This window comes from Hoplias malabaricus, chromosome 1 (genome assembly GCF_029633855.1).
Source record: "Hoplias malabaricus isolate fHopMal1 chromosome 1, fHopMal1.hap1, whole genome shotgun sequence".
NCBI classification, from domain to species: domain Eukaryota; kingdom Metazoa; phylum Chordata; class Actinopteri; order Characiformes; family Erythrinidae; genus Hoplias; species Hoplias malabaricus.
This window is the reverse complement of record NC_089800.1, coordinates 47781000-47806194: the sequence shown is the minus strand read 5'-3', so window position 1 is coordinate 47806194 and position 25195 is coordinate 47781000. Positions and strand designations below refer to the sequence as shown.

At 37.5% G+C, this 25195-nt stretch overlaps 1 protein-coding gene across 2 annotated transcripts; it reads right to left on the bottom strand.

Moving 5' to 3' along the window:
- Positions 1–169: 169 nt before the first annotated feature.
- Positions 170–25010, bottom strand: wdr62 (WD repeat domain 62). Of its 2 annotated transcripts, XM_066665267.1 has the most exons (32): positions 24490–25010; positions 22342–22433; positions 22182–22244; positions 21999–22056; positions 20716–20886; positions 20170–20307; positions 19618–19800; positions 17298–17458; positions 16037–16226; positions 15096–15251; positions 14772–14929; positions 14353–14444; positions 13628–13753; positions 13452–13522; positions 12852–12973; positions 12037–12112; positions 11424–11535; positions 11266–11329; positions 10661–10786; positions 9870–9985; positions 9065–9126; positions 8655–8945; positions 8386–8480; positions 8155–8276; positions 7850–7972; positions 6813–6924; positions 6442–6544; positions 6109–6151; positions 4147–4218; positions 2997–3716; positions 2440–2522; positions 170–1199 (listed from the first exon to the last, which is right to left on the bottom strand). In XM_066665267.1, exons 1-32 carry the CDS (start codon positions 24613–24615, stop codon positions 948–950), a joined length of 4479 nt encoding a protein of 1492 aa, XP_066521364.1. In that variant the 5' UTR covers positions 24616–25010; the 3' UTR covers positions 170–947. The 2 variants fall into 2 exon arrangements, with proteins under 2 accessions (XP_066521364.1, XP_066521372.1); XM_066665275.1 differs by lacking the exon at positions 4147–4218.
- Positions 25011–25195: the final 185 nt, after the last annotated feature.

Here is a 25195-nt window from a genome sequence, read left to right as displayed (position 1 = left end):
TTACACAAAAATATACCACCTATTTTTATATCATAGCTGTGTTTCACCAATAAAAGTAAAATTTAGCCTGTGTTTTAGCTTAATTTGAATTTGGGAACCTGGCTAATGATGTGTCAGCACTTTAAATCTCATGTAAAATAACTTCACAACTACAAAAATACATATGCTTTAAAAATTATTTAATATTACAAAAACAATAATGTAAAAATGTATTTACAAGCTCTTATACAAATTCTAAGCTGATAATGAACAATGCCAACGCATGAGCATGAGTCACTTACACACTTCTGCAAATCCTCTGCTTTAGGGAGACAATGTGAAAATTAAAGTTTGTGTGAAAACAGTTGGCCCTCAGGATGAAAGAAAGCTGAACCAGGTGGTGGTGACTGAGTAATACAGTGAGAAAAACAAGATAAAAAAAAAAAAAAAAAAAAAAACAAAACGCAAAACTAAACTTGTGACAGGTAATCAGAAATTCGCTCCATGAGCATTCAGCACAAATACTTGAAATACAACACTTTATGAAATTAATTATTAAAACAGAAAACCTCCTTTAAAAGAAAAAGCAACATTTTCTAATATAACTAAAATTCTGTTCTGAACAGCTAAGCTCAATGAAAGAAGGGGACTTATTAAAAAAGCAAAACAATTTACAGTATTCTAAATAGTAACCAATGGTACACATATTTGCACTTATAAATCACTGTGCAGAAATAAATTATTTGATGTGTGGCAGTGTTACTTGGCTTCATTAATATTTACAGTTGAAACTTTAAGGATGTTTGAAATTAAATACTGGTAACGAAATGCTGTAATCCAAAGAAAAGGCATCAAACCCACCTGCTGTTGGTAAGAAACATTTAAAAGGCATAAAGGTCTTTTTAAAAACAGCCATACACTCACGAACACATAATTGTCTTAAGAGTTTCAAGCCATTGGTGATCAATTCAACTGAAGTCTTTTTCTGCCATGCGTAACAGGAGCATCTCTGAGTATTTTTCGAGCAGAGCCATGGCACGATCATCTCTCAGCTGTCGGCTGGGAGAATCTTCAGGAGGTTGCAGTTTTCCTTGTTGGGCAGAAGAGCAGGGGTTCTGAGGGCAGATTGAGTCCAACTCCTGCAGAATCCCAGCAAAAGCCACTTGCAGGATGCCTTTCATCTGCACCTGCTGCTCAGACAACTCACTAAGAGCCTGAAGCTTCAAGGCAAGGAAGAAAATGAGAAGCGAAATAATGTATACAATAGTTCATGAATTGAAGAAATAAAATCCATTCCAGTGTAAATGTTCATTAACTTAATAACTTCATAAATGATCATTAACTTTTTTTACCCAGGCACAGAAAAATTGTTAAGAAATCAACAAGTGGGCAGAAAAAAAAATAAGATGGAAATTTTGTTCATTCCACTTATCTTGTGGTTACTTCTGTCACAGTGGTGATGCAAGTTTCCAAATTTGGCTAAATCAGACAATTCCTCAGCAGGAGGAGCACATGGAAAAAAATCAGCCATACTCTTAACAAAGATCTACATTTAAACTCAATTTACGCTGAGTTATCATGATGTTATTTAAAGGTCATGAGGAAGCAAGAGCTGCTTAGTAATGATGATGTTATACCCATCGTTTTAAGTAATGTCTAAGGCTAAATGCACAAACTGTTGAAACTGTTCATTATCTAGGTTTTTTGTTGAGGATTTTTTCCCTAGAAAAATAAAGTTAGGAGAAACTGAACTTTGCGCAGAAGAACTTCTCTTTGTCTGTAATGCTGTATGTCTGTGCCAACATGGAATAAAACAGTGATGTGAGGAAGAAAGTAGGAGGGCATAGAACCTTTTGTTGTCAATGGTTCCTTAAAATTCATTGTGGTCTGTCATAAGACACTACAAACATTTGTGTAAAAAAATTCACAAGCAGAAGTAGAAAAACAAACATATCCTGTGCTTTGCATCATGACCCAAACAATGATATGTTCTGTTTCACATGGATTTATATAAGCCCTGGTAGTTCAGAAGAAACCGAACAAAAATCTACATGTAAAATCTTAAGTAGAATGGACGCTGATGCTACGCTCTTAAAGAATACTGATTTATACAAAAAACATACCCCATCAACTAAAACCGCTTTAGTATTCCCATCCCTTTCAGAATAGAGAACGACTGGCCATTATCTGTGCTGATATGGAACCAATGATCTACCACATTCTGGTCACTCATGCCAAAAATTTACCACAGCTGTTAACAGACCCAAATACAAAAAAAAAAAAAAGAAAAAAGAAAAAATCAATTACAAAATAAGTACATCTCTATATTTTCAGATGCATAAACTGAAAATGAAAAGAAGATAATCTGTAATTTGCTTTTAGGCACTGCCTATGTTAAGAACAAAACTGATCATGAAAGCAATTAACAGATTAAAAAAAAAAAAAAAGTTTAAAACTTACTTTGTTGTAAAAGCCGGCTGCTTTCTTCATTGTATGTTGAAGTTCATTTACAATCTCTTTACATGTTTGCAGAGTCATGTCCTCTATATTTAAAAAAAAAGTGGATGAACACAAGAGTAAAACACTGAAGGCATTCATATTTATTCATCCATTTTCTGTAACAGCTTAATCCTGATCTATGTCGAGATAGGGTTAATGCCTCTCTGGAATTATTGGGCATGAGACAATAACACACAGAACAAGGCCTATGTGGAATACTAAAGGTAATTAAGATTTTAAAAACATTGCTTAGTTCACTTCCAATGTTATTTAAAGTGAGCCTGTCAATATGAATGTGCCCCATGTTTCATGTGAAGTGTAATATCTAAGACCATGTCAGTTGAAATATATTACACAAGTCACAGGCTTTACAACATTCTGAAAGAAGGTTCTGCATTGAAAGAAAAATATAGCCCAGAACCTGAAACTCTCTGACTGCAAAAAATAAAATAAATAAACTAAAACGTTTTAATTTGTAAAATTCAATTTCAGACAATAGACTCAAACCTCTAATTTACCTGAATCTCCAGCATTTACTCCCTCCGATGTGACTGATTTCGCTGGGCTGCATTGGGATGGGGCCTGTGTATTTCCAACCTGCTTCCTGGAGGCCACTAGTGGGCTGTCTTTCACTGCAGATGTTACACGCCCAGAAGAGAGCCTGCTGGAGGACTTCGGTGACAGACTCTTCTCAATATTACTGATCCGCCTCCGACTGTCCTTTCCTAGAGACCGCATCTCTGTTGGACTCACTAATGCCTGTCTGCTGGGAGGGTCGATATGATGCATTTTGCTCCTGAGACTTTTAAGGGAAGCAGGTACCATGCTGGCACAATGAGTAGTAGACAGGTCTAGATGGAGTGTAGCTCGAGCACTGTGATTACCCAGAGCAGGATGAGCTGGCTTCTCCGTCTGAGAAAGCACACCTGAGGAATGAGTGTGTGGAAGTTGAAGATTTTCCTTAGTCTCCAGATTCACAATGAGGTCCTGGTTAGAAAACATAGCTGTCTGGGCCACTTCATTTCCAAAATGAGGCCCCTCCACATTGAGGTTCTCATCCATCAAGCTACTTTTGTTAATAGGCCCAAAGTTGCTTTGGCTAGAGAATTTTGCATCCAGCACAGAAGAACCAATAGCTTTATTAAAGGAGAGGTTGACAGGTTTGTTGTCAAATGAGCTTGTTTTGTTAACAGAATTTTGAGTACTTGCTTCTGAAATCACTACTTTCTCTGTAATGTCTGAAAAAGACAAAAAGTTGAAGCGTCCAGTGAAAAAGTGAGAAAGAGTAGATATTTCTGCTATTCAGATATTTATGCAAAAACAAATTTAGAAACCAATATATTGCCACTGTCCAAGGAAAAACATTTCCATTTTTGTCCATTTTTAGTTTACTACATCATTTGAACACAGCAGTTGTCCTTCACATTGTGCAAATTTTTCCATTTTTCCATTACTAATTTGGAATTTTTCTTTGGATAGTGACGACATTATATATCATATCATTTATTTTAGAAGACAGGTAACGGACCTCAAACCAGGTAGGAAAAAAACACCTGAAACCCAAAATTTAGAATCTCCCATGTGAAATCAAGTCTCCACACAGTGAATTATTTGGAGTACATTTAAGTATTTTGTTCACACCACACACCCAAACACACATAAACACACCTTTAAGAACATTTTTGCAGTGGAGACTCAGGTGAGATTTTGGGCCAGAAACTGAGAAGCATGGCTTGGTAGCTAAAGAATGAGAATTTAGGAGATCATAGCCCTAATGTGAGTTAAATCAAAAGTCAAGCATTAAAAAACATAAAATAACAGTACATTTTAGGGATTTAGAGACCTCTCTGGTAGCACAAAGCATATGCAATTTTTTTTTAAACTTTTGTTGTGGTGCAGTATGCTTTCAGAGTGGATGAATCTGATGAGTAGATAATCGATCAGGTAAACTAGCTATTTAGACTGTTTGCTATCATCAGCAAAAACAGTGTGTGTGTTTAAAAACAACGCCTACCGATTCTGCTCCATTTGTTTACACGAGTGGAGCAGAGAGTATATGTGGCTTTATTGGTGAGGAAGTAATCTACTTTTTCATAAAGTAGTAGAAATAATTAATCAGTTACATCTTTCACCAAAAGCAAACTAAAAATAATTATTTACAACTGGCTAGCCTGTGTCCAGTGGCTATAAAATGCATCCACTAACTCAAGTAGCAATTTAGCTAGTCTTATAAGTTGTGTTTACAAAACAAATGTGCTTAAAATGTCTGAGAATAGTGACTAGCTATGATTTTGTTAACACCCCACAAGCATTAGCAAGCTAACCAAATAATTTGCATCACAACTGTACTATACTAACACAGGCAACATTGTTATAGCTAACAAAATCCAGAGCGATGACAGCCTGTCTGCCTACTTTAGTAGATAGTCACAAAAAAAAAAAAATCTCACCTTTTCAGCAAGAAAGCCAACTTAGCTTCACTTCTGAATCCTTTCAATTCATGGAGTTCTTGCAAAGTTACAAAATTCATGCTAATGTTAATCCTGGTTTTAACAAGGATCTGCTGAGCCCTGTGTTGGTTTACAAGCTCACTTCTTTTATAGTCTGAGCTTCTTTCTTTTGACAATGTAAACCAGCAGATAAAGCCTGAGTTTGCCATCTCAATTTTGTCCTGAACCACAATTAGGAATGTGATGTTGCTCTGGTTACCAACAAAAGGTGCTAGATCCTCTTTTAGAGAACAAGCATGTGACAAATGCGCAAAGAGGTGAGACATGGCCTCCAAGACTGTTTTTAGAATGAATATATGACTTTGAAGGGATGGTCACAAAACACGCACACGCAGTTTATACTTTATCCCCTCCTTTCTCAGGAATACTACTGTATTAATTGACTTAGGGTGAAAAAAATCCCACATTGTACAGACTTCCACTTAAAATTCTAAAATATTTAGTACTTTATAAGGAGAATGAAACATCGAAATTTTAAATTTCATGAAGTTATCCAATATTTTTCCATGTTTATATCTGCTGATACTGTTGATGACTGCAAAAAGCAATTACAAATGCAGAAGCCGTGCAAATGCAGTATAATGCAACGCTATGAATATGCAGCAGAATTAAAAAAACAAACAAACTCATTTTAAGCATAGTAGCTCAGTTTCAACCCTAACCATAAACATTCTACACATCCAGAAAAATAATACCAAATAGTCCACATTTTGCATTTAAAGTGCATTCTGGAACCTTATAAACATTCATTCATTATCTGTAACCGCTTATCCAGTTCAGGGCCGCGGTGGGTCCAGAGCCTACCTAGAATCATTGGGCACAAGGCAGGAATACACCCTGGAGGGGGCGCTAGTCATTCACAGGGCAACACAGACACACACATACCTACGGACACTTTTGAGTCACCAATCCACATACGAACGTGTGTTTTTGGACTGTGGGAGGAAACCGAAGCACCCGGAGGAAACCCACGCGGACACGGGGACTCCTCACAGACAGTCACCCGGAGCGGGAATGGAACCCACAACCTCCAGGTCCCTGGAGCTGTGTGACTGCGACACTACCTGCTGCGCCACCGTGCCGCCCTCACCTTATAAACAGTTTTATGAATTAAACTTACAGGACTTCTGGCTTTTCTTCTGATCAGTTCTTGTGTCACAAACCTAAGAATGAAGCATAGAATGGTGGTCAAACAGGATAAAGACAAAATGGCTTCATGAGAAGGCCTATTTCTTATTCTGTAAAGAGTTATGTGGCATAGTGCCTGTTGAATTATTCAAGCTGTCTTATAGTAAGCTATTTTTCTTATTGAACACACGACAGAATTTGAAAACGAAAACATGTTTTATAAACATCTGCTAAACCCTCATTCCTTAAGAATAAGTTACTTTTAAAAAGGGCAATTCAAATGTAAGTGACATTTATCAGCTTTGATACTGTATATCTGCAATACCTCTATTTTCTCCAGGTGTGCAGAGTTAATGATGGACTCGTCTGGGATACTGGGCAGGCAAGCTCCAGGCCGGTAGGCAGAAGCACTTCCTGCACCTGTACCGCTGGAGTAAGAAGACCAAAATGTAACTTATTATACAATCCTACACTGCAATAATCCAAATCCAATTAACACATCCTTTGAACTTACATATATTTGACACAATATTTGAATGCTGCTTGGGCTTTTTTTTTTTTTTTTTTTTTTTTTTTTTTTAACTTTCTATAACTTCCTATATTATTTGCATTTGTGACATGACTAAAAAAAAATGACCGCATTCAGTGATAAACAGCTGATATATTTACATGCGTGTTTATGTGTTGTGGACTGACCGCATTCGGCTCTGAAAGCGCGAGAGGAAACGTGCAGAGAGGCTTAGCCGAGGGTTGAGGAAGTTGCTCTCATTGGTGGGCTGTAAATTGCGCAGATCTGTGTTGAACTTTTCTATGAGAAAATTACAAAAAATCTTGTTTTAGTCACAGACAATATGCCAAGAAAGTAAAAATGTGAAATTTGAAATCATGTTTTATGGTCATTGCACAAAAGCACAATCAAGTTTGACTTAAGTATTTCACCCATCCAAGGCAGTGAGCAAACACACCTGTAGTAATATTTCATGTAAGATAAAATAAAAAAAATTACATAAATAGAAATAAATAATTCCAAAAATAATTCTGGAGCCTACCAGGAATCACTGGGCACAAGGCAGGAACACACCCTGGAGAGGACACTAGTCCTTCACAGGGCGACACACACACTCACACCTGTGGACTCTTTTGAGTCGCCAATCCACCTACCAACGTGTGTTTTTGGACCATGGGAGGAAACCGGAGCACCCGGAGAAACATGGGGAGAACACACCAAACTCCTCACAGACAGTCACCCGGAGCGGGACTAGAACCCACAACCTCCAGGTCCCTGGAGCTGTGTGACTGTGACACTACCTCCTGCTCCACTGAGCCACCTGAACACGTAATAGTAGTAGTTTAATTTAAATATAGTGCCTTTCTCACATCAAGGGCGCTTTACATGAAAACAGACGAGGGGGAATAAATAATACTAACAGAATGGTGACATCACAGCAGATATGTACTTTGCTGTGCTTTCTGTTCCTTTTCATCAGCACAGTGGCTGAATTAAACAGGTTAAAAACTCTAATCACACTTTTAAATTTTGATTCTTATACTACCACATGGGAAAAACAGGGAAGTTTGACATGAGCTTAGTAAATACAAAACCACATGACTGTTGGTAATGTCTGTTTTTATTAAAAAAATAAAAAAATAAAAAAGTCATCCATATCTTCACAGTAATTTCTCTTTACATTTTAAACAGTAACAGTAAGGAGAAGACAGACAGCATAACGTACCATTAGTGGCCACAGCTAGAGTGTCAAAGTGTTGACGTAGAAGTGTCGCAGGCTCATCATCCTCCTCTTCTTCTACTCCAGAACTACCCATGGAGCTCGCCTGACTGAGTGAATCAGTGTCGTCTACAATAGACAATACAACACCTCAAGTAGGTTTGGAACTTTAATAATCATCAGTATCACTAACACACTATTTATATAAACTGCTGAACGTGTATCACAAGCATCACCAATACACAAGCATGATCTCTGATGATTCATCTTGCTGCAATATTATATTAATCAAAACAGTGCATGTAACTCACGGTCATGGGCCTGATCACTGTGAACATGTCCACTCTCAGCAGAGCAAGCACTGTCTGGACTCAGCTCTTCTTCTTCAGGATCAATCTCAACACCCTCACAAAGAACCTTCACATCAAACTCCCTACAGCAATAAAGGCATAATATTTTGTAATATTAAGAAAGATCTAAACTCCATTTATGTACATAGACTACTTAACAGGGTAATAAATAACAAGTTTTAAGAGACTCACCCCTCTCCAGCAGTGGACAGAGCAGTGCTGTTGGCTGGGTAGAGGATATAGTCATTGTTCTCTGAAGAGCTGAGTCTGCTAAACTGTTCAGACACCTAGAGCAAACAGAACCATCAGGTCATATTTATGTCCTATTTTCAAAAAACTTTAAACCTTGTGTGTTCCAATCTCACACATTAAATACTTTCTGGAAGATGCAAAAGATTAAAATCAAATGAAAGAGTTACAATGTTTAAAATGTCTACTTTTCACAATTCAGTTCTACAAACCGTCTCAATATCCTCCTCCTCTTCTATATCACCCTCTTCCTCTTCATCAAGTAGACTGTCTAGACTCTGAGGATGAAAGTCCTCATCTTCTTGTTCATCTTTTTCTTCATCACAGTCTTCCTCCTCCTCCTCTGCTCTGCTAGGAGTGTGAGAGAGGGGCAGTTGGAGGCTCCTGTTTTCCAGGACTGAGCGGATAGCCAGAGGGTCAGCGTGTACAGCCCAGCGCCCCTGTGGCTGGTACTGAGTGGAATTTACACCAGAGGGATTCACACTGCTGCTGACTCCTGCCCCCTACAGACAGCACAGAGAAACAGCCAACAGTGGTTATTACACTTTAAGCCTATTACCATATCAGGCTTTGGCTAGGCAAAATTCCCTCACTTTTTTAAAAATAGGTTAAAGTTACATACCAATCTGCGGGCCCACATGGGAAGCCGGCCATTGGTCTGTGGCATCATGAGATCCAGACTCTCTAAACAAGCCCACAAACACACACAATTTCACCTTACAATCCTCCGTCTTAGCGCTTGACATTCATATATGTACATGGTCTGTATCTCTTTGTAATGTGAATTATTCAGTCCATGAAAAACAACATGCATGCACACACTGATGGTGGTTTTGTCCCAAATGGGTCAAGAAGCCCTATGCAAAACATAATATATCAAAAAGTACTATGCAATATGTTTAACAAAAATCCATTTACATTCAGCCATCATCTGCATGGCTCTTCTTCTAACATTCAGCGCATTATTTTGCTGCAGAAGCTATAATTCCTTCACTCACACAGTGCACTAATTAAGCATGGAGGCTTTTGAGATAAAGCCTGCATGTGACTGCCGTTGTTGGCTGATGACAACAGCACTAAGCATGTATGTAAAGAGACAAATTAAATGTGATCTGACCAATCATGTTAATTGTCACAAGGCCCACATATTGGATGTGTCTCCAATTAAGGATCACATATGAAAGTGACTCAAATCTGATTTGAAAAGATCTTATTTGACATGTTTATAAAGCCAGAGGAGTCTTCCAAGTGAAGTATTTTTTATGCACATGCACTACAGACTGGAAAAAAATGTTATGTCCTCAATTGTGAAAGTGTTCTTCAGTTAATCATTAATTTTCCTGTTAACTTCTTCAGTTAAAACATTAAACCTACACTAAAAGAATTTACTACGACAATCTCAGAGCAATTTTATTTCCTTCACTCACCTATAGAAGTATCTGTTCTGGCTGGGGTCTGAGGGATTTCCTCCACTGTATTTTCTGCTTCTCCCTCCTTTGTCAGGGCAAGCCCACCACATGGTACAGTGATGTAAGTCTCCCTTCTAAATGAGTACAAGACAAAACACATGGACCTCTACTGAACTTTCAGCTCATGGTGCATAGACAGTGAACGCTTCAAATCTTTGCCTAAGATGACTTGTGAATTAGTTTTGTAAACCCACAGTCCAAATCAATAAAGACTGCCCCTGTAAAAATATTGCAAATATATTTTAGGTGGTTTCTAGGGTTTTTCAGGTGGTTTTTAGGGTGTTGCTATGGACCAATTTGATTGCTATGGTGCTGCCAAGAGGACTGTATGTTACCCAATATGATTGGGTGTAACTAGTGGATTTTTATGATTGTGGCATAAGGGGATAAAAATATTTGTCCTTCATTCATTAAAGCTGCAACAGTGTCAGCATCATATAAACAGTGTGAATATTAACAGACAAAACAAGACAAACAGGCAAAATGAGAAGAATGTGAAGAGGATGAAGAAGAAAATATAAACGTAATTCGTATAAACGTAATAAGTTTTCCAATTTACATGAAAAAAAAAATGTCTGTAAAGTTTCACATTTTGCTTACATTTCCCCTGTAGAGCTATAGAACATCAAATTATGAATAAAAGCTTAGGTTTAACCAAGAACTGAATACTGGTCTTAAATCTAAGGTTAGTCTTAGGTTGAACTTCTACAAGAAGCATGCATTCTTCAATCACTGTGGGAGATTTGTACCTGATGGGTTGCTCTTTACAGGTGATTCTGCTCAAGTTCCTCTGCCCTGCTTTCCATCTCTTCTCTGCCAGTCTCTTCCTCATGGAATTTGTCATCTGAGAGCACAGCCTCCAAACAAATACACAGCTAGCACACACACAAAGGGAAAAAAAAGGGGGGGGAGAGAGAGAGAGAGAGAGAGAGAGAAAAAGAGAGAAAATAATAATAATACAACCACATGAAATATGAGTACCATTCTTAGAATTTAAAAAATTTCATTATTTTATTAAAAAGCTCAAAATGATAACCAAAATGTGTTAATTATGACTTTTACTCAAAAAGAAGTAACAAATAACAGCAGGAAAACAAAATAAAAGCCCTGAGACTAATTTTAAATGGGGCTTTAAACTTTGCTCTTCTAATGTATTTTCAGTCTCCTACCGCACTGACACATTATGCAAGTCGTGCATTTTGTTGCAACAAAGTTCCAAACTGGGATACACCAAGTTCGGAATGTTACTGTACAGAATGGAAAAATAACAAGCACAACTTCCTCACTTGACACTGGCAGCTAGAAAGGAAGTGAGAGAAAGGAAAAAGAACAAGGGAGAAAAAGAGGGATATACCTGTCACCACACACAGTGATGAGGTGTCTGCAGTCTGGACTGAACTTCATACCAGTAACAATTTCTATGGAACACAGAACAAGCAGGTAAGCAAAAATGAGAAAAACTTTTGATAAACAATCATTTTGAAGGGTGATTAAGGTACAACAAAAAATTACCAGAGTGTCCAAATAAAGTTGCCACACACTCCCCAGACTCGTAATCAAAAATACAGATGCTTTTATCTGAGCAGCTGGTTGCTAAGAACATCCCAGAAGGATCCAGCTGAACCTGAGGCCAGGAAAAAAAGAAAAGAGAGAATGAATAGAAGTATATTATATTTATAAATAATGAACAATAAGAATAACCAAAAGTCTAAGGGTTTAACTATATACATTCATAAGCTACCTTGCTATTGGTAGGCTACTAGTATTGATCCACTCATACCAGCACAACACACTGACAGTGACACTGAATGTGGTGGTGGTGTGTTACTGTATTTCATTTGTGTGTTCTTGTTCTACAATATAAATTACAATTTGTGAAGACTGATTATTGTTTGCCGTGAGATCTTTTGGCCTAACAAACTTATTGTTGAGGACTCAGCATACGGTAGCAAAATAAAACAAAACTTTAGGTTACACATCAGCAAGTATGATAGTCCGGGTACCCAAAACAAGATATGCAAAAGGTTTGTTTAATGAACTCCGCTGGAATACTACTACTTTAAAGTCACCTGCACCAAATTCCCCACATAAATAAATACCCACACAGACGCATGAATATACTCACCTTCAGCAGGGTGCCATCATCAGTTGCTGAACCCTTAAAGCACTTTTTGATCTTGCCACTTTTCACATTGTACACCCTGAAAAAAAGACCAATAGGACATAAAAATACTGAATATTATCACATCTAAAATCTAGGTATTTAAAAATATATTAACATGCAATATTTAATCAGTTTGAATGTATATTAAACTATGATGATTCTGAAATGTGGGCAGCATTGTGGCACGACTGCCCCGCTCTGTGTCTGTCTCTGTCTGTGAGGCATTTATTTTGTTCTCATTTGTTCTGGGTGCTCCTCTTTCCTCCCACGGTCCAAAAACTGTTAGGTGAATGAACTATTCTAAAAGTGTTCATAGGTGTGAGTGTGAATGTGTGATGCAACTGATTGGCACCTCCTCCAGAGTGTGTTCCTGCCTTGCCCCCAGTGATTTTGGATAGGCTCAGGAAGGCTTCTGAAGTAGATAAGCCCTCACAGACAGTGAATGAATGTATGAATGAATAAATGAATGATTCTGAAATTCTAACAGGCCAGTTTGAGAATTATAAGAATTTAAAAATACACAGATTTACTAGATATTAAGTGTACAAGCACACCCCAAGAAACATCACCCTGCTCCATATGATGAGCTGGGTCTGGTCAAGTGAGGGTTTGTCAAACTTCTCAGCTGGCAATATGACCAAACTCAGACTTTTTTTTTTTTTTTTTAAATAAGCATATCAATTTTAGACTCTACTGGAGAGAAAACCATATGTGGTGTGTTTTTTTGTTTCATTTGCATAAATTACATGTAAACATCTGGATTTTAAAGAGATTACCTGATGTTGCGGTCTTGGCAAGCAATAGCCGCATGTGTGCTTATGGCATCGAGGTCCATGTCATACAATGTACTCTTCTCCACCACGTGATGTGACCTTGAGAATGTAAGGCCCTCAGAAGACTGCAACACAAACACCAATATGACAACCAGCAACAGCAAAAATAAACTAATTAACAGGTAGAAATAAAACCATAACAGATAATTGCGGATCATCCTTACAGAGGAGAGCAAAGGCAAATCAGAGGCAGGTTTTAGTACCAGCAGACATACTCTGATCATAGTTTACAGGTTGACTTTTTGAGAGTATTCTCAGTTTTATCTTGGCTACAGAAACATCTCAGTTAAGTACAGGCAGACAATTATCATTACAAAATGTATACATCTGATACAAAACTAAAAATGCAATTCAGGTCTACAATAACCCGACCCACCCACTTCAATCATTCCAGCTTCTGCCATCGAGCAGGAGACTTAATGTACCACTAGCCAAGAAAAATGTATGCCTGTGTGCGAGATTGCCCGTAAATTTAATGGACAATAAAGTTTTATCTATTTATCATAATTCAGTGTTTCACTAGAGTAGGGTTTGTTCACTGACCTTTTCAGCTGAGCGAAAATAGATGCTCTTGTCTGCACCACAGCTTACCATGCATACCTTTGAACCCACACCTAAAACAATATAAGAATACTGTGAGCAAGCAACATACAATTGGCTGGATATTGAAAAGAAATTAAGAATGAATAATCAGCTTTTAATAACATTTCCTCGCTGACCTGTAAACTTCATGGCAGTGACAGACGCTGAATGGTCATAAACAGTCTGTACAAGACTGTAGTTATTATCCATGTTGAAAATATGTATGAGCCGATCACGACCTGCTGAGGCCAACAGATGCAAACCTGGGAGAGAGAGGAGAGAAAAAAAATGACTCCACAAAAACAGAGAGCAGCAGATACAATATTTTAATAAAGCAACTACCATTTGCAACATTCTGTTAAGTTTTAAATTAGAATAAAATTTAAATGTTGACCGTTTGCAGCTACTCTGCTGCACGGCCAATTAAACATCTGTGTATTAATGTGTAGAGGAAGTTTACAAGGTGTAGAGGAAAACAAATGACAGCATAATCTGAACCTGTTAAAGTATTGAAATATGTAATGAAATATTGTAATGTAAATACTGCATTATTTTAACCTGTTAAATGATTCTTATAATTGCAGTTATACGTTAAAGTTGTTAAAAGGTCAGTGAGAAACAGGGCTTAATCCTTCTTTCAGACAGAATCCAGACAGTGGCGTGTTTCAAATATCAAGTTAACATTATATAGTGTTGCCTGTGGTATTTGCCACACCTAAATGTGTCTCAAAAATGTTTCAGAAAGTGAGAGCCTGAGGTACAGATTAAACTTGGCCAGCAAATTACATTATCTTCAATATTCTAAATAATGTAATTTATCCAGCAATTTCACTTCTGTGATCTAAATGAAATAACCCCATACCAGTCTCAATGGGTGAAAAGGCTAGACAAAGGACTTCAGAGTCATGAGCCTCGATCTTCAGGAGCTCATCCATAAACTGAAGTCCAAAAATCCTAAAGAGAAAGAATGACAGAAAGAAATGTAAAAATAAAGAAAACTTAATAGCAAATGAGTGACAAATGCAGAAATAATGGGAGCAAGTTTTGTAGTCTGTTAAGCCTTCTGCTCCGTCTACTACTACACATCATGCCCATATTTGGGAAAAGTATTTACAAAGTTTAACTAGGTCCCAATATTACCTAAATAAAGCACATAGGGCAGCATGACTGAATGAGATCATCCAAGTATTTGGCACACAATGTAACTAGGACTGACATAAAAACAAATGCATATTTGTGCATGTGTGCATGTGTGTGTGTGTTGGTCCATGTGTCTCTCACCGCAGGTTCCCACTACGATCTCCAGCAGCCAGGTGCTTGCCATCTGGACTGGTTTCCAGCACTCGAATCCCAAATTTGCCATCCAGACTTCCTTCTCTTTCAGCCAAAGCCTTGAGGTGGTGAGTGTCCTCATCCACATACAAAATTTTCACCAAGTCCTTTTATGTAATTAAAAAAATATGTTTTATATATATATATATATATATATATATATATATATATAAACACAGTAACATCGCATTTCTCCCTATAGCGTAGTAGAATGTTTGTTTGCTCAAAGGGCCTTTTTATGTAAAATGCTACACCTTACAAAAATTCAGTTACCTGACTGTAGAGGTTGCGATGTAGGTCACTGTTTTGGTTGTGGCTCGGTTGAAAATCACTGTTCCAAAGGCGGATGGTGTTATCAGACGAACAGGTCAAGAAGGAACCAGGGAGAACTGCTGCTGCTGCTTCTGAATCCTGCAACTCTGGATAAGTCTTAAGAGAGTATGTACATCAAAAAGTTGCTTGAAACACCCCTGCAACTATAAAATGCACAATACAATACAAATGCTGGAAGTATTAAACAACTGCTCAAAAACCCATCTTTCTAAAACAACTGTTTTTAGCTCCAGTGGCCATGTGCTAAGGTTACATTGACAATTAGTATACATTCAACTATGAATTTATTTTCTTTACAATTTTCACCATTTAATAATAACTGTGTTAATTAAAAAGAAAATCACTAAACTTTTGAATACAACACAGAAAACTATTTATGTAACCTAAAGTTACAAAGTATTTAAGCTTGCTGTTATAAACAAATGTTTTAAAAATCTGCCCTTTAAGACAGGAACCCCATAATGCATTCAAAAAGTGCAAGAATAATAATAACCATTCATTCATTATCTGTAAGCGCTTATCCAGTTCAGGGTCACGGTGGGTCCGGAGCCTACCCGGAAACACTGGGTGCTATGCAAGAACACACCCTGGAGGGGGCGCCAGTCCTTCACAGGGCAACACACACACACAGACACACATTTACTCTCACATGATTCGCCAATCCACCTACTAACGTGTTTTTGGACTGTGGGAGGAAACCAGAGCACCCGGAGGAAACCCACGAGGACAAGGGGAGAACACACCAAAATCCTCACAGACAGTCACCCGGAGTGAGACTAGAACCCACAACCTCCAGGTCCCTGGAGCTGTGTGACTGCGACACTGCGCCACCCTCATAATAACAATATTAGACAAAAATATACAGGTATTCTTAAACGTACCTCAACACTCCAGACACAGCTGCTGTGATAGAGGGCTGAGTAGACCTTCCCCACATTGTAGATGTCATGCACGTCCCACACATACACACTGTGGTCGTTATATACACAGGTCAAATGGCCTGTAACAAAGTCATGGGTGAGGGCCAGGGTATCTGGATATTCAGCATCAGGCAGTGTTGTGAACAGATGCCTATAAAATAAATAAATAAATAAATGTAAATCAGAATGAAATTAACATAGGGAAGAGAGGGGAAAAAAGCAGCAACAGTTCAAACCTTTCTAGATATACAACAGCATGACATCAATAATATCAACATTTTAAAACAATTTATCAAGAATCTGATTTGGTATAAAATAAAAACACTATATTCATTTTATATTATGTACTATATGCATATTAATATAATTAATACATTTACCACAAAACTAAGGTGCAGAAAATTTAGGGCACGCTTACAAACAGCAAAATAATACAAAACTATAAAAAAATACCCTTAAATCTTCACAGTAAACAACAAACACAAAATAGATTATTTGCTTAGACAATGTAGTCTGTCTGACTGGGTTAGAGCTGTTGCGCTCTTCTTGCAGCATTTTTGTCTTTCCTCAACTCTGTGCTTCAGATGGTGAAACAGATAGTTGTGTTTTGTACTTTTGTTGTTACAGGCTTCTTGCATATCTTACACATTACAGTCGTTTGATGTACATCTGACTTTTTGTAACCAAACCCCCACCACACCACTCACTCCCCTTTTCGGAACAAACTCTTCCACTAGAGAACCACATTCCACCAAACTTGCTGCTGTGTCTAAATGACTCACATAATGAATGCATGCCAGTGTATGCGTAACTACATGATGTCATTACGTAAACAAGTGAGAATATTGCAATTATCAGGACATGGATTATTTGTTTTAATCATTTTAAAAATTATACTGTTGTTCTTGAGGACAATACGATAAAGCACAGCCTCACAGGCAAACACCAGTTAGTTTTTCTAGAATTAGACAGCATAATTTAGGACATGTATTCAGATAGTGCACTGTTTATTGGGCTGCATGGGTAAATATCACAAAACGTGAACATTTCTAGGACAACAACATAACGAGTCAAAAAAATGTGAGGGCTTAGCTGATTAAACGAGAAGAATCTGGCATGCTCCAGCTTGACAGGAATGAAAACATTTAGCCAGACTGTCTCACTGCAGATCAGACTGAACAGTCATTGTTTTAGATCCATCCATTTGATTTAAAACTCTTACCCAGCTCGCATGCCCTGAGAGACATCCACTCCTAGACAGTGGGGCCGGTGCAGACTGGTGACATACTGCAGATTTTGTGGGCTAAATACTCGTACTATGCCATCAGCACAGCCACAGAAAACAAAAGCTTCACTCACTGATAGACAATGTGCTGAAGACGTCTGCAAAAAATACACAATAAAACTTAATACATAATAAAAAATCAAAACTGCAGAGATGTTTTAGAGAATTTTCAGGGGTACACGCTACACTGCAGTTTCAAATGTGGAAATATAAACAAACCCTTGAACAACTAGAATCTAAGATTGCAATAAATGGCAATACAACAAACAATATTAAATTTTAATCATTACTAATTTGCTTCACTGTAATAAACAACATGCTTATCTAAAAATAACATTCTCAGCATTAAAATGTACAGTAATGGCTAAATATTAGACTTACAAATTTTGATTTTCACAAAATTGCTGCTTCAGTTATTATGGTGGCAATCTGCATTAACTCTAGACTGTTATGAAGAGAGATAAAATCAATTGCAATGAATTGCAAAGTCACTGCTTTCCATTAAAATGAAAGTAATCACAAAAAACCCATTTCCACAGAATTTCACCTATGCCACAATATGACCTGCTAACAATTGTAGTTATCTTGTTGTTAATTCAGGAAAAAGTGTTACAGGGGATGTTTATGATTGCAGTGAAATGCTGTTCTCTGGTTTGTTTACATTCAGAAGCTCTGCATCTTCTTAGGTGAAATTATGTGTTTGAGGGGGACACAACTGTTGTTTGTATGTGGCTGAAAAACTTGTTTGTAAGTTGTTATTCACTGTTGGAATTACTGCAGAAACTCATTTGTAACTCGAGATGTTTACCTTTGTAGCACTTTCTGTAATGCATAATTTTCCAAAATTGAAGACAATTAACATTAAGTGATCTGAAACAACACAAATAAGTCAATATTACCCACATTTGGAGCAGGAATAGAGGAATATTCTCATCTCTGAGCAGAAAGAGAGAAAGCCTAGCTTAACGGACCATGTAACTGAGTTTTTTTTTTTTAATATACACTTATTGACACAAACATGCAACCAGAGTGGTGGCAAATGGTGAGGAAAAAACACCCTTATAATGCTTGAAATAAACATCTTCTTCTGTTAAACATGGTTACATCCAAGGAATCACGTTCAGGACATTGCTTATTGTAAGACTGCACCTAAATCAACAATCTACTGGATCATCAAGTATATCAAGAGAAGCGGTTCACTTGCTGTAAAGAAGACTTCAGGATGCCCAAGAAAGTCCAGCAAGTGCCAGAGCCATTCCCTAAAGAGGATTCAGCTTTTGTACTGGGTCATCACTGGTGAAAAGCTAGCTCAGAAATGTCCTCAGGCAGGTGTGAATGCCTCTGCATGAAGTGAGGCGAAGGTTTTTGGACGATGGCCTGGCGTCAAAAGGGGCAGCAAAGTAGTCTCACCAAGAAAAACAATCAAGGACAGATATTCTGCAGAAAATACTGCAGATGAGTGGGACACCTTCAGACTGTTTGGGACAATTGGAAAAATGACTGTCCAAAGAAGAAAAAGTGAGTGAATCATGAGTCCTGGGCTATGCATCCTGAGACCAATCATGTGTGGGGTTGCTTCTCATCCAGGGGAGTGACCCACTCACAATCTGGCCTAAGAACACTGCCATGAATAAAGAATGTTGTCAAAATATCCTCCAAGGGTAAATTCTCCCAATGATCCAGAAGCAATATGATGATGAACAGTGCTTTTTCCTGCACGATGGAGCAGCATGTCAAAAGTCAAATGTGATAAGTGGCTTGGTGAACAAAAGATTCCATGACCAGGAAACTCCACAAATCTTAATCCCATTAATAACTTGTTTGCAATCTTTAAAAAGTGAGTGGAAAAAAAAGTTATTGTGATCAATTAATGCAAATTTAACAACATATTAAATGTTTATAATTGCACCTCAGTACACCATAGAAACATCTGACAAAAAGAACTATAGACACAAAAGCAGCAAATGTGATGAAAATCAAAATTTGTTTCAATATGCAAATGAGCACACGACTGTCACTGTTTTTATATAATTGCAATCATCAATCTCAGATGTTCCTCTTCAGTGATCTGTAACATTCTAATGCAAAGCACTCCTCAGGCCAATGCTGGATGGCTATGAACTCGGGGGAACAAAAAGAAAGGCTAAAGTGAATGTTTTAAAGTGAAAGGTTTAAAAAACCTTGTGTTATTTGTGGTTGGTTCTAAAGCAAGCTATTAAAGGAAATGGCTGATCACTTTGTGAACAATTTTACTTACTTTGAGGTCAACCCATAAATCCAACTGTCTGTTGCTGTTGAACTGGCACAGCAGACCTGTGTGGGTGATACAATAGGTGCTGCTCGCCATGGAGCCACGGCCACATGCCAAGTCACAGAATTCACTATTTTGATGTTCTCCTAGCAACCCTGATCGCCCAATCAAGGGCACTGTGCTGTTAACCTGAAAAAGCAAAGCAATACAAATGTCACAATTCAAATAGCAAAACAACAAATGGTTTGTACATGTATATTCTCAAATATATATATAGTTCATCATTGGAATGGGATTTAGAAGCCAACTCTGTGCTATAGCAGTCAAAACAACATTGCATCATTTCATTATCTGCCATCTGCTGCATTTTTCACTCTCTATGTTGTCCTTTCTCACAAGTGGAGGACAGACTCAGTTCAAGGGCCTACAGTCAATTACTGAGCAGTCAACATTAATTTAAATCAGTTAAAATAACACAAAGACCTAATGATTAAATAATCTAACTTAAGCGGCAAATTTAACCTTAGTTTCAAGCCTTTCGGGACTTTTCAGTCTTACCCGTTTTTCCTTAGATGCGTCCAAGTACCAGAATTTTACATGTCTGTTTCCTGCAGTAACAAAGTAGCTGTTGTCCTCTGAGAAAGAGACAGCCAGCACTCGGCTAGACACTTTGTTTGATGCAATAACAGTACCTCTCTGCAAATGGAAATAATAGAAAAGAAAACTTCTTCCAGAATTCATATGGATACATAGTATAAACAAAACATAAACAAATATATGCATTTATTCATTCAAAACGGCTTAATTTTTTTCTGGGTTGTTTTGGGCACCAGTCCATCCCTGGTCATCACATAGTCACTCACACATAATCCAATCCACCTATCAACATGGATTTTTGGACTGTCGGAGGAAGCCCATGAAGACACAGGGGGAACACACCAATCTCCTCAAACCCCAAGGAGGGGCTTAAACCACAACCTGTTGCGCCACCATGCCACACCCAAATGTAGACACATTTTTAAAAAGATATATATTTTATCAAAAAAAAGGAAGGAAATATACTTTCCTACTACTACTAATGCATCATTGTATCTGTGAACTCACCTTCCATTCCCACACACTGACAGTTCTGTCATGCTGGAATCCTACAGACACAATATAGCTGCTGTTGATAGAAAAAGCAACACAGGCCACTCCATACTTGTGACATTGAACTTCCGCCACTTGTGTACGCTCTATCACATCCCACACTCTCACACATGGCATGTGCCCACTCTACAAAGAAACACAAAAGGACAAAGACGTAAAGCAAACACTCATTGATGACAACACGCAAATGGAAACACAGACTGTTTTTAAGTAAAATGAGTAATAATGGCCCTTTAAAATTTCACATCATGGCAATACAGCAAACCTAATCTGCTCAGACAAGTTAACTTCAAGAAGCAGTATTACCCACTCTTGGACAAATCCAGGGAGAGATTCTGATCAAATAAGACAAAATGTCACACCTCTGGTCAACACCGAACTTTTCTAGTTATTTATATGTTCTTTGATTAATACTCTGTTCATCTACACCTTACAATTTCACACAACCGGCTCTTTATCTTAAATTTCTAGTCTTTACTCGCAAACAGACAAGAATTCATTTCAGCTTGAGTATTTAAATCTGGGTCACGTACAATGTCGTTAAACGTCGTAACACATGTTAACTGCAGTTCTATTTGTTAATTTAATTTTTCAGCTGCAGGAAACCTAACAAATCATTACATTAATTCTCTATGATGATCTAAAGCCCATAGGAATAAGAACTTAAATCCTTGCCTTTGAGCAAGACACAGGGCATTATGCTTCTGAACAGCTGATGCTTTTAATTAACAGCTGATTCAGTTTGCCTTTATATAAACAAGCCAGCGTTCAGTTATGAAAACATAAACTGTATAACTTTGAGTTGCTACTTTTCCACAAGCAGCAGACAGAAATTCCAGCACAAGCACCGACATTCAATACCAACAAAATGTGTGTTTTCTAATTAATGATATGGAATTAATATGCAATTAAATGAATAATATACATATAAAAGTTATACAACAAAGGTAATACATCACACTAAAAATTACACACATTACTGTAACACATATCCAGGTCATCACCAGCACTAAAAGAAAATGTTGTTTAATGTTAACATCTTACATTCTATGGGTCAAGCTAATGGGACTTCAGACGCAGTCCTAAACCTCTAACATCAAACAAATGTGCCAAATGTGAAAAAGCATCTACACAAGCAAGACATGTCTTGAACAAGTCTTGAACTCCAGTTGACTTATCAAAAGCAGTGAACAAAAGGTTTTACGATGACTTTGTTTCTTGTATTTCCAGCCACTTACCTCACCAGTCACCAAATATTTTCCATTGTGGGAGAATGCCAAGGCACTGAAAGTTTTTCTGTGTAATAAATACAGAGCAAACCTGAGGTGATCTTGTTTCATTTGTCATTTGCAAAAGAGCAAAAGCAATAAACAGTCTGGCTTTAAAAGAACTTCACTTCTAAAGTTTCCAAGCTCACGTACCTTGAGGTATTGAAGATGTGACTTTGTTTATTTTTCTTTGGATTGAGGATAACAATTACACATCTGCAACAGAATGATTTTGGTTACTCAAAAATAGATGTTTATTCTATTATTTAAATGTAAATAGCACACATTTAAAACCACGGTAGCATAAGCTCACCCTGCAGGATATGCAACCGATCCCGTGTTGGGGTCACAAGCCAAGCCACTGCTGCTGGAGGAGGTGATACCTAAGACTTTCTCCAGAACAACCTGCAGTGACAAAAACATGTCTTGATAATCAGGACTGAGGAAAACATGGTCAACGTGTGTGTTTGTTTAAAGTGTTGTACATGATATAACAGTTTGAACAATAACCACTGTTTAAATTCTGCAGTTGTTTCATTCACACAAGTTCCTTCATATACTGACAATGTGTGTGGCCAGGCACTCCCTATAGTATGCAAAGCCTTCATTATTCACAAGATGAAATTCAAATGTTTTTTCTGTTCTATGTATTCTTGACACAGGAATAAGCATCAAACCTATAAAAGGTCCCAGTAATTCCCTGAAAATAAATAAATGCTTAAATAGAACACCGTGATATACTGTGAAACTGCCAGGACAAATAAGATGATATACATTTGGGCTATAAAGCTCAGTCCTAAGATTAGAGATATATGAAGCATCAATGTATTGGTTCAGTGTGTTCTGGGGTGAAAGGGCAACACTATTTTGGTGTATAAGATTAAGTGCTAATCATCCAAAATCAGTACCAGATTTCTAAAATGATTACATGACTACTATCAAACCCTCTATCATCTCATATGACGTCTTGCCAAAAGAACAAAAGCTGTTACTACAGTAAAGGAGGAATAAAGATATAAATAGCCTTTATTTTAGAAAAAATATTTGATGAACAATACTCTGTGACTGTGTGTCCACACACTTTTGGACACATCTATTTCTCTGCAATTAGCTTCCATTCATTTGAAATAAATAAGGGCCTAAGTTTCCAACCAAAAGGTTTTGAATCCAGGGGTTCCCCACACACCTCTTTTAGTTTATCCAACTAGACACAACCAAATAGCAAATGGCTACAATATAAATGAACATTGGTACTTGAAATAGAGCACCACTAGTTGGATGAGGCTCTTCATCATTCTCTACCATATAGACATCTGTTATTATTGACCACTCAAATCACTGTTTCTAACACATTAAAAAGATAAAACTAAAATGGCACATCGTAGTTTGCTTTTAAAGATAATGAAGAACAAGCTTGTCTGTTTATAATAAAAATAAATAACTAATCCACATAAACCCAATGCAGAAACAAGATGTTATTGAGCTTACAACACATCATCCCCAGGCAAAACAGAAGAGACTTACAAAAGACTCAATCTGGGATGATTTTGTGACTGTTTGGCAGGAGGGGCACTGCAGCCCAAACTCAAATCTGCCCAACTGCAAATAAGCTGAGGGAAATTCCTTTTGCATTAGGGCACAACACACATAAGAGGAAAAAGAAAGGGTCCTTACAGAACTCAGACAAACCACCACTTCTCATTTAGTAGTCTATTTATGTTAAGCAATAAAATATTCATCGCAGAAATGTTATACAGCCTATGTCACGTGTACAGGCCATTCTCTGTATAGTTTTTTAATTTGTATTTATTATTATAAACATTTGCCAAGAAGAATGGAATAAGGTGAGAGACTGATGGTGCCATGTCTCTGATAATAAAAGGGATGGACTTTAATTGTATTAAACATTCCTAAACACTGGGTATGAGGTCTGTTTATGAAGGTTCAGGAGTTGTGTTGTTTAAAAAAAAAAGTTTCAATTTTAAAATCTAGGTGGTAAATTGCACTACGTTTTTTTACCCAGTTGTCTATGGGTTAAAGGCAGTGCTTCCAAAAGGTTCAGCATCCCGAGCTCTGACTGGCTGAGGGTGAAGGGATATTTCACCCTGGAAATTATTCTAAATGTGACATTCTGATAATGAGAAAACTGTTGACGTGTTTAAACGATTACCGAAGGGGAACATAATATTTTGGGTGAAACAGTTTTTAGTAATAGATCACAGAGCGCGGGACACATTGATATTTCGTGAATTTGAGTATCACTAGTTCAGATAACTCGAAAGAAGAGTAACCAGCTTTTTAAAGGTGCTACAGTGGCGTTGGATCAGAGACAGTGACAAGCCGCTTCTTCGGATTTAAGGTGGAACTGAAAGTTGGATTTCAGTCTGAGATGAACTTCAAACTTCACATAAACAGACACAGACCACTGTTTAAAGACCGAAATGGGAATAAAAGCTCGTACTCGGCTGTGAGTGTCCCTCTTGCAGCTCTGGCGGCTCGTCCTTCGCACGGCGGCGGTGTTCGAGTTGTTGCTGTAGTTTGTTTTTTTAACTCGAGAGAACGAAGCGGAGTTTAATCCTTCCGCCATGACGACAATGAAAACAACAACAAACCAACCGTTAAACCTACTTCAGTCCTTCAAACTGACAAAATATGTAACCCCCGTTTTAATCCAGAAGTTTAGTCCCAACGCTGGAGCGAAAGTTGATTCTGATGTTAGTCCAGGGCAATTTCTTTCTGAGACACTTTGCATCTGCAAATGTTTCCGTTCAGAGTAAATTTAGAACTTTGCAACTCATTAAAACATCAAAATAGGATTCTCAACTTGTAATAAAAAAAGGTTCAGACAGCGATATAAAAACATTACTAAAGGAAACTCTTGAGCTCATGCCAAATGTGAAAGTCTCTCAGTCTTTGGGGCGTTCAATCACAAACACCGTTAAGAGTCATAAAAAAACAGAAAAGCGTATCCCCGTAGCGTTATGTGATATGGCGGTACGCAGTTTTAAACACAGGTCCTGCTCCAATCCAAAATAAAACACACACACTCGATTACTTTCCCTTACTCCCTTAATTTGGGTTCAACCAAGACTTGGGGTATACCTATATTAACTTAATGTACAAAAATTAACCATTTATATATATCTGCTCATTAAAATGGTATAGTA

What these genes read in the sequence shown, in the direction of transcription:
- wdr62 (XM_066665267.1), bottom strand. Translation starts at nt 24,615, where the DNA reads ATGGCGGAAGGATTAAACTCCGCTTCGTTCTCTCGAGTTAAAAAAACA. An exon ending in ATCACTGTGTGTGGTGACAG is followed by an intron (nt 10,787 to 11,265) that starts GTATATCCCTCT and finishes TGTGTGTGCTAG; the next exon opens with CTGTGTATTTGTTTGGAGGC. An exon ending in CTGCAAAAATGTTCTTAAAG is followed by an intron (nt 3,717 to 4,146) that starts GTGTGTTTATGT and finishes TGTCTTTTTCAG; the next exon opens with ACATTACAGAGAAAGTAGTG.